The 19231-nt window shown below is 41.9% G+C and overlaps 1 protein-coding gene across 8 annotated transcripts in view; it reads left to right on the top strand.

The window, feature by feature from the left end:
* ZBTB40 (zinc finger and BTB domain containing 40) overlaps window positions 1-19231 on the top strand; it is a 79654-nt gene that overhangs the window by 34608 nt on the left and 25815 nt on the right. For 5 of the 8 annotated variants that reach the window (XM_001101372.5, XM_077970609.1, XM_015130391.3 and 2 more), the window contains 4 exons: window positions 4054-4818; window positions 5568-5701; window positions 15999-16191; window positions 16806-16948. In XM_001101372.5, the coding sequence (XP_001101372.2) occupies window positions 4122-4818; window positions 5568-5701; window positions 15999-16191; window positions 16806-16948 (1167 nt within the window). In that variant the 5' untranslated portion in view covers window positions 4054-4121. The remainder of the gene's footprint in view (window positions 1-4053; window positions 4819-5567; window positions 5702-15998; window positions 16192-16805; window positions 16949-19231) is intronic. The other 3 variants (XM_077970618.1, XM_077970614.1, XM_077970624.1) reach the window with 1 other exon arrangement.

Raw genomic sequence — 19231 nt, 5'->3', positions numbered from 1 at the left:
TGTTACATCTTCAAGCTAAGAGATTCTTTCCTCAGTCGTGTTCAGTCTACTAATGAGCTCATCAAAGGCAGTCTTCATTTCTGTTATGGTGTTTTTTATCTCTAGCGTTTCTTTTTGATTATTTCTTAGAATTTCCGTTTCTCTGTTACATTATCCATCTATTCTTACATGTTTTGTACTTTTTCCATTAAAGCCCCTGGATATGTAATCATAGTCTCAAAAAAACCAAAAACAAAACAGAACAAAAAAACCTGATGTGCTAATTTGGACATTCTTGCTATATCTGAGTGGTTTTGAAGTTTGCTGTGTCTCTCCAAACTGTTTTTTGGTTTTGTTTGTTTGTTTGCCTTTTAGTATGCCTTGTAATTTTTTATTGAAAGGTGGACATGATGTACTACATAAAAGGAACCGCTATAGCTAGGCCTTTATTGATGGGGTAGTAGGGTGTAGGGGAGGAGAAGCTTTCTCTAGTCCTGGGATTCTCACTCTTTTGGTGAGCTTGTGCCCCTGGGCTGTGAACTTCCCAAGTACTCTCAGGCTTTTTTGCTCCTTAGATGGTACAGGATGGCTGGAGGGAGCTGGAGTTCGGTATCTGTTTTTCTCCAGGTAGGTTAGACTCTGAGAAAACTGTAGCCAGTTAGGCTCTTGTAAAATGCTTTTCTTGAAGGCGGGCCTTGTTAAAAACAGAGTGCTCTGGCGGATTTCAAAATGGCTCCTTTTCCCTCTCCCGCTGCTGGAAGCAAGAGGGAATTTTTCTTCAGTATTCATTGTGAGGACTTGTTAGAGCTCTAGGAGGTAAAGCTCACAGAAGTATTGGGGGCCCCCCATGACTGAGTTCCCCCCAGAATTTTTAACTCTCAGAGTTGTGCACACTGAGCCTCCAGCGATTCATTGATTGCAGTTCAGGTTTTCTTAAACTGGCGCTTGTTCCTACAGAGGCTTTTGTTCATATGTTGTTTTTGTTTTGTTTTGTGTTTTGAGACAGAGTCTCCCTCTTTTGCCCAGGCTGGAGTGCAGTAGTGTGATCTGGGCTCACTGCAGCTTCTGCCTTCTAGGTTCAAGTGATTCTCCTGCCTCAGCCTTCTGAGTAGCTGGGATTCCAGGTGCCTGCCACCATGCCTAGCTAATTTGTATATTTTTGGTAGGGACGAGATTTTGCCATGTTGGCCAGGCTGGTCTCAAACTCCTGACCTCAAGTGATCCACCCGTCACAGCCTCCCAAAGTGTTGGGATTACAAGCATGAGCCGCTGCGCCTGGCTTGTGTTTTTTGTTCATTAAGTTGTGATTCTCTGTGTCTACCTGTCTCTAATTTTAGGGACAATGATTTGCCCTGTGACCTTTCTTTGATTAATTAAAGAAGGTTGTTGGTTTTTCAGTTTGTTCAGCTTTGTTTGCTTTTAGGACATGGTGACTTCTAAGCTCCTGACATGCCGGAATGGAAACTGGAACTCTGAAATATTTTTATTTATGTTTTTATCTGTCAATTTCAGTGTCAGTAAATGTAGAAATGGTGGGGTGGAAAGAGAATCATCCATAATCCTCTAACAAAAGCAATTGCTGGTTTTTTGACATGTCTTTCTGCCCTTTTCTTAGTGTACTTGTTTCTTTATACAAGTGAGATTATATAATTTCCTCAAAGATCCACAAAGATAAGATCCTCAAACCCAAAACTGAACTAGATGTCTCTCCCCCTAAACTGTTCTTGTATTATCAGGATCATCTTATCATCCACCCACTCACCAAGCCAGGAACCTGGGAATTGTTTCTCTCCATCCTTCACATCATTCAGCCCCTAAGTCATGACAGCTATACTTTCGCAACGTGTTTTGGCTCTCTCCTATTACCAGTTCTCCTGCTTGAAGCCCTCATTGATTTTCTCCTGATCTCCTGCAATAATATAGAGCCCGTCTCCAGCATTATCCCCCTCAAATTCTGTACACATGTTACTTAAGTGGTATATTTAAAATGCATATCTGACCACATGACTTTGCTGCTTAAAGCCCTTCAAACACCTCAATGGCTGCTCATTGCTTTTAGGATAAAATCCAAGCTCGTAATCATGGCCTATATATCCCTCTGTGGCCAACACCCCTGCCTGCCTCTCCAGATTCATCTCTTAACACTCCTATTCCCTGCTTTATGTTCCAGCAATAATCTCAGCTCCTAATCCTCCTGCCTGCCACCACGGGATGTTTTCTTATCTGTGTGCCTCATGCAGGCATCCCTGCCAGGATTGCCTTTTCCTCCCATTCTTTTTACCTCATCTGTGTGTCCGTATCTTTTAAGACACAGGTCAGCTGTTATTCCCTCAAAGCTTTACTCTAACTCCTGTACTCCCCTATCCCCCAAACTGTTTCTGTGTACAAATCCATCATTATGTTTCCTTTTAGTTATTTATTCATTCTACCAACTTATCAACAGTATTTGTGTTAAGCAGAATTTTAAGCATTGGGATACAAAAATTAAGTTCGTACCCTAATGGAGCTTATATTCTAGTGAAGGACGATAGATAATAACAAATAAAAATATAGTATGTCAGTAGGCGATAAGTGCTATGATGAAAAACAAAGCAGACGAAGGAGCGGGATGTTCTGAGGTTGGAGGGGAGGTTGCTTGTTGAAAAAACATGGTCAGGGAAGAAGGCCTTAAGCAAAGGGTTGGTAGAAATAAGCCAGCCAGCCACGCACAGATATACTAAGCATGCTCGGCCCTGAGGCAGAGAATGTAGAGCATGCTTAGTATATTCCCAGGTCAGCAAGGAAGGCGGAGTTGTCAGAGCAGAACGGGTGAGGGGGAGAGTGAGTGGTAGAAGATGAGGTTAGGAGCCGATGACAGCCAGATCACGATTAAAGGCTTGCTAGGCCATTGTAAGAACTTTGACTTTTACTCCAAGACTGGAAGCCATTTAAGACTTTTTGTGCAAAGAAGCAGCAAGATCTGGCTGTGTGTTGAGTAGGTTGCTCTGCCTACTGGGTCGAAGATAGGATGATAGCAGTAGGGGAGGATGGAGGCTAATTAGGAGGTTGCTGCAGTAATCTAGGTAAGAGATGATGGCAGCTTGGACTGACTAGAGAGGAGCCAGTGAAGGAAATTAGCGGTTGGAGTTTGGATATGTTTTGAAGGTAGAGCCAACAGGATTTATAAAGGATTGGATATAGCATATGAGAAACAGCAAAAGTCAAGGATGACTTGGTTTTAGTCTGAAGAACGAGAAGGACAGAATTGCTGTGAGGTGGGAAAGTGGCAGGAGAGTTTTGGATATGTTACATTTCAGAAACCAGGTTCCAATTGGAGATGTTGAGTAGGTAGTTGGAGGTCTACATCAGGAGTTCAGAGGAACAGTCTGAGCCAGAGACATAAATCTGAAAGCTGTCAGCATTTAGATGACATTTCAAAGCTATGGAATCAGAAGAGAGGGAAGGTAAGAGGTGGCATGACTGGGTCCTCGAGCACTCCAAGCTTTAAAGGCTGCACTGACACAGAGGACCCAACCAAGGAGTCTGGGAAGGCATGGCTAGTGAGTGAGAAGGAGAACCAAGTGAAAAATGTGTTTTCAGAGGAAGAGAATGATGACCTCGGTCCATTGTTAGGGCTAGACTGAATAAGCCAAGGACATTGTATTATAAGTCTCCATCTACATATTTATCTCCTCTAGGTGGCTGAGAGCTCTTTGGGAGCAGGAATGGTAGTGTAGTTAGAGCTTTGAAGTCAGTGAGATGGCTGTTTTTCCTTAGGGTGATTCTCTGGGTCCTTCAAAGCTCCAATCTCATCTGTAAAATGGGGAGGAAATAATATCTTTTCCACTGAGTCATTGTGAGAATCAAATGAGATCGTCTATACAAAGCATTATGCGCAGTCTCTTTCATATGTTTAAACACATAATGATCATTATTGATTTAGTATACCTGGCATACTGTCCCTCCCTATTAAGCAACATTTGTTGAATGAATGAGTGAAATGCCTTTCTGTTCATTTAGCATTTCATTCAAGGCCTTTTTTCCCATATGGTTTTTTGAAGTTTTAACCTGGTATTTTGTGGGTATTTTCTCTAGGGCCTGTCCCCCCGAAGCCGACTCTAGGAGAGGAGAGGAAGAGGAGTTCATGGGGCAGAGTTGACGCAATGGAGCTCCCCAACTACAGCCGGCAGCTGCTGCAGCAGCTCTACACTCTGTGCAAGGAGCAGCAGTTCTGTGATTGCACCATCTCCATTGGTACCATTTACTTCAGGGCTCACAAGCTTGTCCTGGCTGCTGCCAGCCTCCTGTTCAAAACCCTGCTGGATAACACAGATACCATCTCCATCGATGCATCTGTGGTGAGCCCCGAGGAGTTTGCGCTCTTGTTGGAAATGATGTACACGGGCAAACTACCTGTGGGCAAGCACAACTTCTCCAAAATCATCTCCTTAGCAGACAGTCTACAGATGTTTGATGTGGCTGTTAGCTGCAAAAATCTTCTGACCAGCCTTGTAAACTGCTCTGTTCAGGGTCAGGTGGTAAGGGACGTCTCTGCGCCATCCTCAGAGACATCCACAAAGGAACCAGAGAAGCCTCAGGTAGAAATCCTTTCATCCGAAGGTGCTGGAGAGCCTCATTCTTCCCCAGAGCTTTCTGCCACTCCAGGGGGCCCTGTGAAAGCTGACACTGAGGAAGCAGTCCTTGCAGTTTCACAAGAGATGAGTGTGAATTCTCCCACGGCCCAGGAGAGCCAGAGGAATGCAGAGACCCCAGTGGAGACTCCTAACACAGCTGAAGATTGTTCCCCCTCCCCTGTTGTGCAAACCTTTAGTGAGGCAAAGGAGACAAGCACAGAACCAGGTAACAGTCATTGTCTTATAATCCATCCTTCTGTTTTTAATGATCTTTATCAGTTTTAATGTTTCATTAATAAATTTATCAAAGACCGCTGTTAGGTAGAAAACCAGTATTCAGTGCAATACCATTCTGGGCCATTCTTCTTTTAAAAGTGTCTGTGTTTTTGAACATTGAAAGTCCAAACATGAACTACAGAGCAGAAAAGCAGTATTGGAATAATGATGTACCATTTTGATAATTATCTGTTTTTTTTTATTTTGTTTTGTTGTCTCTTGAGACGGAGTCTTGCTCTGTTGCCCAGGCTGAAGTGCAATGGCATGATCTCAGCTCACTGCAACCTCCGCCTCCCGGGTTCAAGCGATTTTCCTGCTTCATCCTCCCAAGTAGCTGGGATTACAGGCATGCACCACCACGCCTGGCTAATTTTTTGTATTTTTAGTAGAGACGGGATTTCACCATGTTGGCCAGGCTGGTCTCGAACTCCTGACCTCGTGATCCACCCGCCTCAGCCTCCCAAAGTGCTAGGATTATAGGCCCACACCCTGCTGATTATCTGCTATTTTAATCAGGCTGAGGCCAACACAAAGGAGGAAGCTGTGAGAGATACTGTTGTCTGTTATTCATAACTAATGTGCTAGATAGAGATCAGTTAGGTGCAGTATATGACCTGAAGATGCTCAGACAGCTGAAACTTGTAAAAATTTGTTTCAAGTAATGAATTTCTGATTTGTTTTATTTTGTTCCACATTTAGCATGTGAAAGGAAACGTTACCAGCTGAATTTTCTTCTAGAAAATGAAGGTATCTTCTCAGATGCACTCATGGTTACCCAGGATGTTTTAAAAAAACTAGAAGTGTGTTCAGAAATTAAAGGTCCACAGAAGGAGGTAGGTACCTCGACTTTTGTACTTGTTTGCTAGTTTAGTGTTCTCAGGATACCTTACTAACTTTCCATATGGGGCGGAAATAGCCCAGGGTTTCAATGTTTTGAAACTTTAATTTTTAAAAATTTATTCCCTAAAGGGCAGTCTCGCAAAAGTACTCAGGCAAGATACTTTCAAAATGAAGTTACATTTTGATCACCAGGAGAATCCTAGCTTCTAACCAGTTTTGATCCAGGATACTTAACTGATCATACCATTTCCTCCTGATTAATCACAGATAAATTTAAGAAGGTAGCCATGTATAACCCCAAACCTGAGACTTAAACAATTCAAATTAAAACAAAACAACAGATACTCAAAATATGGACAAAAAGGACTTTATATATATGAATTATTGGTAAAATACATCCAATATTTAGGAATAACAGTGGCCATTTTCAGACATAAAAACAGTAATGATAAACATTTATTGAACGCTTTCTGTATTAAGCTTGGCATATGTGTTATCACATTTAATTTTCACAAAAATCATCAGTGTGGGTATTATTGTTAAGTCCTGTTTTATACATGAGAAAACTGTCTCAAAGAGGTGGTGTAATTTGGAGAAGGTCACAGAGCTCATATGACCCTGAGCCAGAATTGAAACCTCAGCATTCTGACTTTAGCGCTGCTCCCTTACACACTGAGTTATACTGCCTCCCAACAGGGTAAAAGTGATGCATATATGTATAAGTGTTTAGGAATCGCCTGACAGAAAACTGCCAAATGGCTATCATGCTTTCTTAGCTGACCTCTTTTTTAAGTAACTCAGTTGAGACGCTTTCCTACCTGTGTGATCTCTCAATACCTGATTCTTCACACCTGACCCTGCAAGATTCGACTCCACAACCAATTTAGAATTCCATTTATTTCCCTTTTCTCCCAGCCCTGCTTCCCCATTCTGAGAGGCCGCTGGCAGAGCGAGAGGCCACTGTCCCAGCAGGCTTGCTCCTCTGATTTGGTAGGGGGTATTGTGGGTCGATCCTCCCATGTTGCTGTAGGCAATTTTGTATTAATCCAAGTAATACATGCCCTCTAATAATTAAATGTTTTCCTGATTCATAGCAAGTTACTTTTTAAAAAACAAATTCAAGGTCTAGTATTTATTTTAGCTGTGTTAATTGACAGTTGGCTATACATTGTTTTCTTGGGAGACAAGCTAGTTACAAGGCTGGGCTAACCCTGATGACTCTCTTTGGGAGGTTTCAAGTCATAAATCCTTGGTACTCTTTGTACTGATTATGCTGAAGGACATTATGGTTTTATATTTTTGCACTTGCATGTTCTCTTAACTGTTCAATCCATCATTTTTTGTCATTAGTTTGTTACCTTGATAGCTTCTAGACACACCTCTTCATTTTCTCTTAAGGCTTCCTCTCCACTTAACTTTGGCTACAGAGGAGTAACGTTATTCCTTAGATCAGCAATACTCAAGTTATTAGTGTCACCTTTATACTTAGGTGAACTGTGTCTTATGCATTTTTTTTTTAACATTGGTACCTAAAAGTATGTGGCATATAACAGGTGGTCAAGAAATGTATGTTATACATGCATTCGTTCAACATTTCTTTCTTTTTTTCCATTTCTTGTTCTAATTTTTTGATGGCAATATCATTAATGGTCCTTTAAATGAACACTGATTTGCTATTCGTGATCATTATAGGCTTATATTATTTCTTCCTCAGTTTTAGAGGTCATAGTAGGAGCTCTGCAAATCACTTGGTGGCTGTTTTTAAAGCCTATTCTGTTACAGTCCGTAATAAATCTTTGAACTTCAGAAAGAAAAAGGGAACAGATACTTTAAGAACATAAGATTAAACAGAGTTAGGGAGATGCTGCTTTGTACTTGGGCCTCTACTTCTGTCTCTCTGTCTTATAGTTTGTTTCAGACAGCCTTACTGAGCTATGACTGACATGCAGTAACCTGTACATAGGTATACTGTACAGTGTGATTAGTTTTGGTATATGCCCTGAAACCATCACCACAGTCAAGATGGTAAACATCTCCATCACCCCCAAAAGTTTCTTCGTGTCCGTGTGTACTCCCTCTCTCCTGCCCCTTCCCGTTACCCACGTCCCAGGTAACTGCTGGTCTGCTTTCGGTCACTGTACATAAGTTTGTATTTTCCAGAGTATTGTATAAATGGAATCATATGGTATGTATTTTTTGTCTGGCTTTCATTCAGCGTAAGTATCTTGAGATTCATCCATGGTTTTTTTTTTTTTCTTCCCTTTTTTCTTTTTCTGTGAACTCTACAGAGATGCGCCCCTACTGTTGTGTGTTCATTCCTTCTTATTGCTGAGTCATGTGCATTGTGTGGATATACAATTCATTTATCCAGCTCTACTATTTACTAGCATTGTGACTTTAGGCAGCTTCATCTTTATAAGCCTCAGTGTCCTTGTTTGTAAAATGGGGATACTATCACCTACATCATGGGGTCATTGTGAATTATGATTATTTAAATAAAATTCATAGTAAAATGCCAGACACTCGGTAGGAGATCAGTAGGGAACAACTGCTATTGTTTGTTTATACATTAATTCAGTATTTTAGACCTAATAGACCTTGAAACCCCCTTTTCACTGAATGCCTTATAATATCCTGGTGCCATGGCCGTTTACTCTGATACATGAGATGGTTTGCTGTTACTTTTTTTTTTTTTGAGACGGAGTCTCGCTCTGTCACCCAGGCTGGAGTGCAGTGGCGCGATCTCAGCTCACTGCAAGCTCCACCTCCCGGGTTTCCGCCATTCTCCTGCCTCAGCCTCCCAAGTAGCTGGGACTACAGGCGCCGCCACCTCACCCGGCTAGTTTTTTGTATTTTTGTAGAGACGGGCTTTCACCGTGTTAGCCAGGATGGTCTCGATCTCCTGACCTCGTGATCCGCCCGTCTCGGCCTCCCAACGTGCTGGGATTACAGGCTTGAGCCACCGCGCCCGGCCGGTTTGCTGTTACTTTAAGCTTAATTTGTAAGGCATGCTTTCAGATAGGTACCACCATCCACTTGGAAGTAGCTTCTTAAACTTCAAGGGCAGTGTCTGGTCTGAAGCAATCACTTTCTAGAACAGTCTCTAGAGGAAGTAGCTTCCTGTACTGCAGGGGTAGTATCTAGAATGAAGCAATCAGTCTCTAGCAATGTATAGAAAAATCATCTGAGGTGCTTGTTACAAAGCACCTCCAGACCTCATTTCCATAGTGTCTGATTCTTAGGTTGTGGTAGAACTTGGGAATCTACATCTTTAACAGGCTCCCCATGGGTTGCTGTTTTGGAACCTGTAGACTACATTTTGAGAAGCGTAGCTGGAGAAGTGAATGGCTTGCAAAACTCTTAGTGTGTGATGGCAGATGTCATAATGTCTGTGCTGGCACCTTTCAGTGGCATGAGAGGCCACCGAATACCCATTTTCCTCATTTGCTTACCCTTTGATTTAGCGGATGTTTACTGAGCAACTGATATGTGCCAGACTGAGCCGCTTGCTAGGCAGAGAAACTTCAATAAGAATTGATCCCTGTCCTTAAAGAGTATCTTGACAGCAGAGAAATCCTGCCACATGTGTGGTTATTTTGGGGGAAGTATGCACAAGAGTCGCCAAATTACAGATTTCACCATAAGGCTTCAGCAATGAGCACATTTAAGAGCTGTTCACTTAGAACAACATTGTTTCACATTTCCGTACAATTTTACAGTTTGTTTAGGGTATTTTGTTTTTCTGTTTGTACATTTTTAGCTCCCCAAGAGCTTTGAGTGGTGTCCTGTGATTGGTCGTTGTTTGGTTAATCATAACTTGAGAACAGCTTAACATTAAAAATAGTCTACTCCTGGATGTGTCATTCCATTTCTGAAACACAGCTGTGAGGTGTGCACCTGGGCAGGATTGAGTTTAGGGAGGACACCATGAACTAGTGTCCCGATTGTTTTATTTCCTGAGATCAATGATGAAAGGTGGCAAAGCCATTCCCTGAGCGGTGATTGCAGCAACATGAGAAGAAGCTGGGCTACTTGAATTGTGAGAAACCAAAGCCAAAACTTATTAAAGAGAAATCTCTTGGGTGCTGGAGTGGGAACATGTGTTCTGCATGTCTTTGTATCAGTGTAATATCCCTTACCCATGAGAAAAGCAGATAGTGACCTAAGAGGACACTTCTGACCTTTGGCTAAGCTGAGTAAAACTTTTATTTAGAGCCAGACTCATACTGTTTTTCAGTTTTTATGCTAGGTTTTTGTTTTTTGTTTTTTGTTTGTTTGTTTATTTGTTTTTGAGACCGAATCTTGCTCTGTTGCCCAGGCTGGAGTGTAGTGGTGCAATCTCAGCTCACTGCAGCCTTGCCCTCCCGGGTTCAAGTGATTCTCCTGCCTCAGCCTCCTGAGTAGCTGGGACTGCAGGCATGCGCCACCATGTCTGGCTAATTTTTGTATTTTTAGTAGAGACAGGGTTGACCATATTGTTCAGGCTGGTCACGAACTCCTGACCTCAGGTGATCCACCCGCCTTAGCCTCCCAAAGTGCTGGGATTACAGGCGTGAGCCACCATGCCCAGCCTTTTTTTTTTTTTTTTAATGTTTTAGAAATCATTTATTTAACTCTTCTGGACATTAGCATTAACAAGTTTTGACACTGCCACTTATTTGCTCTGTGGCTTTAGGCAAGTTGTTTTGCCTCTCTGTGCCAGTTTTCATGTGGGTAAAAACAAAGGCAAGGTAGGGGTTGGACAGGGCGCTGGCACTGGCATTTTCCAGTTCTCTCGTCTGTATTTTCTGACATGTGTCTGCCTCCCGACATGCAGGCAGCAGAGATGCTACAGATTGAGAACAGCGTGGAGCTAACAAGACTTGCATACAGTGAGACACAGTGGATGATTTTATGAGTGGCTGGGATACTTTCTGGAGGTTGAAAATTGTTTTTATTTAGCTGGCATCACGTGGCCATTAACGGCACTCAGCATCCCCAGGGATTGAGCGTGGCTTGCACTTCAGTGACAGACAAGCCCCACTGGGACTGTGAGGCTCAGGGAATTTCACTGGGGATTCAGACACCACCCATGGTCCCTGCAGACCAGGCGGTGCTCAGAAGCATGGAGGCATCAGAGATCCTGTTCTCATCCAGGACACCACGTTGCCTGGGAGGCACCACATTGTTACTAAAACAACTAAATTAGGGTAGACATAGGAATATCCGAGAGAGTTGTAGGGAGACGCTGTAAACACATTCACGTACCGCAGGGAGCACCAGACCAGCTGAATTGGGGACCCTTTCCAGCGCCGGGCTTCTAGGATTCCTTTGAGCGCCTTCTGTGTGCAATCTACTGGTCCAAACTGGCTTACGCAAAAAGTTAACTTGTTGGCTCCTGTGACTTCACAGTGTGAAAGGAGAGATAGCTCTGGCCATGGCTGGGTACAGGTATGGCAACACCATCATCAGGACCTGGGTTCTTTCTCCCCGTCTCAGCAATGCTTCCTCTCTGTGGCCTCCACTTTCAGAAAGGCTTGCCCTCATGGTGACAGAAATGGCAGCAGCTGCTCTAACTTCAGGTGCAATCCAACAGAAAGTGGCCAAAGCCGTGGTAGGTGGCACACAGTCACAAGGTAAAGTCCCACGATAGGCCGTCTGCGCCTTGAGGAGCAAGGAGGCCAGTGGTGGATCAGTCCAAGTCCCAAAACCTTAAAAGTAGGAAAACCGGCAGTGCAGCCTTCAGTCTTTAGCCAGAGGCCGGAGAGCCCTTGGCAAACCACCGGTGTGAGTCCAAGAATCCAAATGCTGAAGAACTTGGAGCCTGATGGTCGAGGGCAGGAAGCATCCAGCATGGGAGAAAGATGAAGGCTGGAATTGTCTTCCTTCTTTATTCCTAGCCATGTCACTGCTTTTAATTAATTGTGTATACAGCAAAGTGGGTCTTCAACTAGAATAAGGAGATAGCTTTTTCTACTATTGATTTCTGTGCTTTTTGATCGACTCTTCACCTAGAAATCTAGAAGACTCCCAAAGCTGAAGACCTAGTAGCATTTTTTTCTCCTTCAACTTTATTTCAAAGGCAAACACGTCTCTTCTCCTATGTGAATCTGGTGTTTTCAGCCGTGTCGCTGCTGTGGAGGTTTGTCAAATGCAGATCTGTGTTTGGAGGGCTCTGTTCACTGAAGGGTTGGGTAGCCCTCTTGAGAGTGAGTTAATGAGATTCATTTTACAGGTCTATGAAAGGTGAAAATAAGTTGTTGTTTTTCCAAATCTCCTTTCTGTTAATGATTAAGCCTAAGATGTGCAGCCATGGATAGAAGGGCTAATGGTTTTATGGCAAGGGAATTTTATTTAATTAAACATTTATTGAGCACCTACTATATACCAGTCTATTAATTGAGACCAAGAAAAGTGATACAAATTGTCTACATACTACCCAGTGTTCAAAGCGGTATTGATTCTGGTAAGTCTAATAGAACCCAGTGTAAATAGATTCGATTATGCTTAAATCCGGGAGGTGGAACTAGGTGAAAGGGGTGCCAGCTACTCTCCTTACTAGACCTGTGACCTTAGGCAAGTTACTTAACCACCTTGAAGTTCATCTAAAATAGTAGTAGTAACGTCTCCCAGGCCTGGTGTGAGGAGGAGGAAGGTAGATGACACGGTGTCCGGGATGATGTGGAGCGATTATAGTCTCTATCATTATTGCCATCACCCAGCCCTCAGCAGTCAACAGAGGCCTGAGTGAACAAGAATATAGTATAACTCAAACAGATCTGAAGGCAGTAGGCAAACAATTGGGGTAAATAAGTCAACTCAGTTAAAAGGCTTGAGTTAAGGGAAAGATTAAATGGTTTTTCACTTATAGAGGAAAAGAAATGGTCTCATCTTGAAATATATTTACCTACATTTCACTCATAGGCAAAGTACTTAGATTACTTCTGTGACCGTGCATTAACATGAATTTATTGAAGTACCTTTACCCCTGAGAATTAAGAGTTAGTTCCAAATGTATGGTTAAAGAACTTAGCCCTTTCAACAGAACTCTGTTTTGGTCAGCTTTTGGAGTTCTGTTACATGATAGTAATTGACGAACCCCTGCCTATCCTAATATCCTAATACCCTTCTGTTTAGGCAGAAAAACTGTTGCAGAAAAGGGCTTGCTTGCTTATTCCACTGTGGAGCCCTAGGCAGCTTTAGGGGGCTGATGGAATAACTGCTGTAGTGCTGGCACGGGTGTAGGTCCCCAGTAGGTTCTGAAAGAAAGAGCAGAGAGAGCAGGGCTGTCCATGCAGCTAACTGCCCTCTCCTGGCCCTTTCATCAGCCCACCCCTGCTTCTCTTCCCAGATGGCCGCCCTAGCATCACTGTTGAGCAATGAAGTGAACAAATGTTTTAATTTCACTGCTGAGTAGTTCTGCAAAGAGGGAGACAGCAGAGAGGATAATGAGAAGCATATCAGATGCCACCATTGATGAAAGCTTCTCTTCCCCACTGGCTCAAATGATAATGCCAGACAAATTGGATACTGAGAGATGTGGATTTGGGATATTCGGAGAGTTTCAGGTGGAAAAAAAAAAGCCTGGCCTAGGCTAGAATGAGATAGCTGTATGCTGTATTAATTGAGATGCACAAAAGGCAGGCAGGAAGGAAAGGGAAAATAAAAAGGAAGAAACATGTTTACTGAGGGTATTAGCAGCAAGTGGCTCTGTATTAGTTATCCAGTGCTGTATCACAAATTGCTCTAAAATCTAGCAGCTTCAAACAACAAACATTTATTACCACAGTTCCCGTGGGTGAGGAATCCAGGTACAGCTCATCTGAATCCTCTGGCTCAGCCGCTCACAGGCTGCAGTCAAGGTGTCAGCCAGGGCTGCATCTCAAGGCTCAGCCCAGGGAGTATCTTTTTCTAAGCCCACTCTCATGGCTGTTGGCAGGCTTCAGAAGATCCACTTCCAAGCTTATTCCCTGACTGTTGGCTGGAGACATCAGTTCTTTGCCACCTGGGTGTCTCCATAGGGCAGCTCACAACATGGCAGCTTGCATCTCACAGAGCAAGGGCAGAGAGAGAAAGCACAGGCAAGATGGAAGTCAAACTAGCCTGACCTCAAAAGTAGCATCCTGTAACTTTTACCATATTCTCCTTCTTAGAAGCAAGTCGTGAGGTTCAATCCAACAGCATGAATATCCAGAGTCAGGTATCATTAGGATCCATTTTAGATGCTGCCTGCCTTGGGGTCCCTACTGCTGTCGGTGAGAAGGCGTTTTAAAGAGATTTCAAGCCAACTAACAAAAGCATGAAAAGTTGATTTAATTTAGCCAAAGGGGATTAAGCATTCAACTGACATCTTCATTTCTTGTTTATTATTTTTTAAATACAAGATGAGTTACCTTAGGTTCTCAGAAGTTTCTTACACTAATGATATGTTGATGTGGATTATTAAACTGTGTTTTCTCTCTGTGTACTTTTGGAGATGACTGAAAAACACAGGAAACTTTTAAAGTTTAATGTAGCTTTTTTATACAGACATCCTGTGATTAGGAAGCAAGCTAAAGCAAAGCCAAGAAACACAAGGTGTAACTCATTTATAATTTCTACTTGGGAGGAGAGGAGAAAGATAAAATCTCTCTAAATAAAAATCTTAAACATATACTTACTACCAGAATTGATAATAACAGCTGTCTAGCTAAATTTTGCTGTGTTGGTACAGTATTCGTGAGCTCCTTTAGTGTAGTGGGGAGACTGTGTGTATGTAGAAAACTAACCTTTTGCTCTCTAAAGACTCTGGTGAGAAAATTTTTCTGTTTTATAATCTTGACACTAAAAAAAAATCAAAGGTAGATGGTAGCTTTGTGAAGTAGAAATATAAAGACTCTACATATGACTGTACACACGAAATTCAGTTTTGGTTATCAGATTTTTTCAAGTAAATTAATTATTGCTAGAATAGAAATATGAATCCTACCTTCCAATTGACCTTCCTCGTATTTGCATGAGAGATGTTCTGTCAGACCAAAGAAAGGAATACTAATTTTGTTTATTTTGCCACTGGGGTTGTTGATGTCTTAGAAGGGTCTAGAAGAGTCAAGATGATGACTTTGGTTTTATATGCGCCCCTGAGACCTCTGGAGGGAGAATAAGATGTGTCCAGCAGAAACCGTGTGGCAGCTCTGGATTGAAACAGTGCAGGGTTAGAGCTGCTTTTCAGAGTGGTTTGCATAAAGGTGATAGTTAAAGCGATACATGTGAGAGCTTTTCAAAAGGGAGCATATAAAAGGAGAAAAAAAAAATAAAAGATTGAGACCAGTCTTAGGTGCTGTTAATGGTTACGGATTTGGAAGAAGAACCAGTGTGAAAGGCTGAAAAGGAGTGGTCAGGAAGGCAAGTTCTTATCCCACATACTTCAGTGCTGCTGAAATCAGAAGAGAATTGTGATACAGAGGCACTGCCAAATGCCACCGAAAGGTCAAGTGGCACAAAGCCAGAGGCAAGGCCCGTTATGTAAACGTTGGTTAGGGGAAGAAGCTGTGAAGCCCCTTCAGGCTGAAAGCAGTCATTCACACGGCGTAATTAACATGTGAGTCATATGTTCTTACAGCTGGCAACTACAAGCCAACACATTGTTAGCCTTAATTGTTACCGACTATATCTAAAATTAATAAGGCTCATGTCTTTTTAAATAGTCTGTCATTTATAATGTAAATGATTTAAGGTATTCTTTTTTCCTAAATTGTGAGATTTTAATTGCATTCTCAAATAATAAAATGACAGTTCATTAGATTTAAATTCAGACATCCTTGCCCATGAAATACTTAAATGCCAGATTCAGAAAGGTATAATTAGGTAAGAAGTGCATTAAGTTTATTAAAAATTCACTGAGCCCCTACTGTGTGCCAGGCTATGCTATTTGCTGAAGATACAGAGGATACAGAACAGCATAATTCATGTCTTCAAGAAGTCTAGTAGGAGAAAAAATGTAATAATTATAATATAGTATGACAAATGTCAAATTAAAAGCAGTGAAGAGGAGGTAGGACCTGTGGCCAGGAAAGGCCTCCCAGCAGAGGTAACCCCTGAGCAAGGTTCGAGCATGGAGTCGTGGAATTGGAGTCCTCCAGAAGACAGGGGTAGGAGATTGGGATCGCGGGTCTTGTTGGAACTGCCACTGGGGAAGAAAGTGCAGTGGATGAGGAGCTGCAGGAGAAGCTGGCAGGAATCAAACTGTTGAGGGCCTTGTTTGCCAAATGCAGGGAGTGGATGGTTCTTGTGGTTCACTAATCTATCTTTCTGGGTACTTTTGTTCCATAGACTGTAGTGAAGTGTCTCGAGGGTGAAGGAGGACATTCAGCATTCCAGAGAATCCTGAGTAAAGTAAGAGAGGGGAGCCTGGATGTTCAGACTGTTGTGTCCCTGTTGAGGCTGTACCAAGATTCTAATCCTGCAGTAAAAACAGCACTGTTAGCCAGGAAGCCAGAAGATGTAGACACAGTGCAGCCAAAAGGTAGGAGAAGATCCTATGGATTGGAATGGCAGGGTTTTATTTTGGGATGATGCTATAAAGTTTGTTCCAGTGATACGTTTCTTTGGTGGCTTAGTTATTAAGTGGTTTTCACATAAGTTTCACATGTAAATTCCAGAAGCTGCATGTTAAATATACACCAACTAAATTTGAGTCTCCATTTCTATCCCACAGTTAACTAGTCTGACACCTTGAAGTTGGAGAATATCATCAATGTTCTCCTGCCCTTCAAAAAGCCACACATTCAAATCAATGACTTGAGTACCCAGGGTGGACTGGTTCGCTGACAGCACTTTAAGGCTGAAGCTTCTCTCATTTGGGTTAGGTACAAAGCAGTGGCCTTGCCAACCAGAAGTTAACCTCTGGCTGGCTCTGCAGCTTTGTGTTTCGACAGATAAATGAAACATTTTTCCTTTCATAGAGTTTAAACAGAATAATAAAGTATTTTCCTCTGTAAAAGAGAATCTGCATTCAGGTGCTCAGAATAAGCTGAAAATCACTTTACTATTCTGTTAGATCTCTCTTGACAAACCATGCTGTCATTTTCTTCAAATTGACTAGCTTCTCTTGTGTGTTTCTAACTCTTTCTCCCCCAGGGAGCACAGAGGAGGGAAAGACCTTGTCTGTTCTGTTACTAGAACACAAAGAGGACCTGATACAGTGTGTAACACAGCTGAGACCTATTATGGAGTTCCTGGAAACAGCCAAGGAGGAATTCCTGACTGGCACTGAAAAAAGGGTAACTGTGTCAAGTGTCTCCTCCCTCCTCCTGAATTCATATAGCACTTAAAAAAAATTCTTTTGTGGCACATAGCATTTTATACTTTGCAGTATTTTAATACATACTGCATAGTAAGCACCTTGAAGTTGAGGTGCTTGTTTCGTATCCTGTCGCTTTCCTCACAGTAGCTTGCTGAAGGCCTTGCACATGGAGCCATAAGGAAAATGGATAGGTGGGTGGGTGGGTGGATGGATGGATGTATGGGTGGGTGGATGGATGGACAGGTGGACAGGTGGACAGATGGACAGATGGATATATGCTATTCTTGCTCTGACTCTATCAATTTTTACTATAAACAACTGTATCAAGTTAAAATGTTAAGGAAATTCTGTAATTATTATGACACCTTTCCTCTTTATAGAAATATACTGTACATTTGGAATATGTAGAAAATTGGGAAAGCAATCAAAAAGAAAAAAATTCACATTTCACCACTCAGAGATGACACTGCTAACTGCTGAAGCATGTGTTCCCCTCTTTTTTTTTTTTCTGAGGCGGAGTCTCGCTCTGTCTCCCAGGCTGGAGTGCGGTGGCACAATCTTGGCTCACTGCAAGCTCCGCCTCCCGGGTTCACGCCATTCTCCTGCCTCAGCCTCCCAAGTAACTGGGACTACAGGCGCCCACCACAACGCCCAGCTATTTTTTTGTATTTTTAGTAGAGACGGGGTTTCACCGTGTTAGCTAGGATGGTCTCGATCTCTTGACCTCGTGATCCGCCCGCCTCGGCCTCCCAAAGTGCTGGGATTATAGCCGTGAGCCACCGCATCCGGCCGTGTTCCCCTCTTTCTTATTTGAGTCATCCCAAGATGGCGTTATACAGAACATATGGTTTTCTAACTTGACTTTTTACCTAATATCTTAATACATGTCTATGCCTATAATATGGATTTTGTAGCCTATCTAATGGACATTCCATAATTCATTAATTCTTTATCATTGGGCATTAGTGTCCTTTTTTTTTTTTTTTTTTTTTTTTTGCTATTATAAGTGATGTTGTGAAAAACATTCTTGCACATAAATCTTTCCATACCTCTGAAATTATTCCCTTACTATACTTTCTAAGAAGTGGAATTTTGGAATCGAGAGTATAAAAATTTTCAAGTGTTTGATACATACTGCCAAATTGCCCTTCAGGAAGGTTGTACCAATTTACTCTCCCACCAGCTAGCTACTAAAATCCTCATAAAACTGCTGGCATGACTTCTCAAGGCAACTAGATAACTATGTTTGTTGGTGTTATTGATTTCAACTTTGTGCTAAAAATACTTTTATATCTGGGAAGAAGGAATAGGGATAGAGTACTTTTGTGGCATCAATTCCTAAAACTGTGGGAAGTGACTTAAGTTGTCAGGAGAGAAAACGTTTAGAAGCCACTGGTATAATGGCTAAGCCCTGAATTTACAGTGACAACTAGATCCTCAATTTTTCTCAGTGATCTTATGTTGCACATGTGTGCATGCACACACACACACACACACAAAGGGAACAACCTTTAATCTCAGAATTACATTTTATGATTTGTTTTTAAAATTTTAAGTCCTTTGAACTTCTTAGAGAAATAAAATATACAAAGATTCTTCTATCTTTTCTCCTTAGTCTTCCAATTAAGTGTGATTTCAGACACTCAATTTAAGTAAGTTGCTTATAGCTCTAGAAGTTCCTGATTCCCTCTTTAGCGATTTCATTGGATTACTCATTCAAACCTTTTTCTTATTAGCTAGATTGAATGTGTCCTTTGAACTGTTTCATTATCTTGGTAAAACAGCATTTATAGATAGAGTCCAAACTCAGCCTCATTCTCTGCAGCAAGATAGACCACACTGTCATTTTCTTCTGTCACTTTCAGTTTACTTGAAAGAGAAAGCTGAAGCAGAAGTGCTTAAATTAGTTATAAATCACAAAAACACTTCTTAAGATTGGGGTTCCACCAGACCTTCGTTAAGTGATTCCTTCTCATGAAAGCTGAAGCATACTATAAAGTGGGAGTGGAGAGGTGAATGTTGATTGAATAGCCACAGTATTTTGACATCGTGTGGAATGTGTACCCAGGCCTTTTCCAACTTTTTTTCTGGTTAGAAACCATGCTAATAATGGATGCCATGGCCTTTATAAATATGTTGGGTTTTGTAAGAAGCAGTAACCAGGAACATATTTACATAAGGACTGGAAACAGAAAAAAAAAGGTAATTACTATAGCTGTCATTTATTTATTGCTTATTGTGTGCCAGGCAATGTGCTGAG

Source organism: Macaca mulatta, chromosome 1 (genome assembly GCF_049350105.2).
Source record: "Macaca mulatta isolate MMU2019108-1 chromosome 1, T2T-MMU8v2.0, whole genome shotgun sequence".
Lineage (NCBI taxonomy): Eukaryota > Metazoa > Chordata > Mammalia > Primates > Cercopithecidae > Macaca > Macaca mulatta.
The sequence above is the reverse complement of the archived record's forward strand: the minus strand, read 5'-3'. Positions and strand labels throughout refer to the sequence as shown.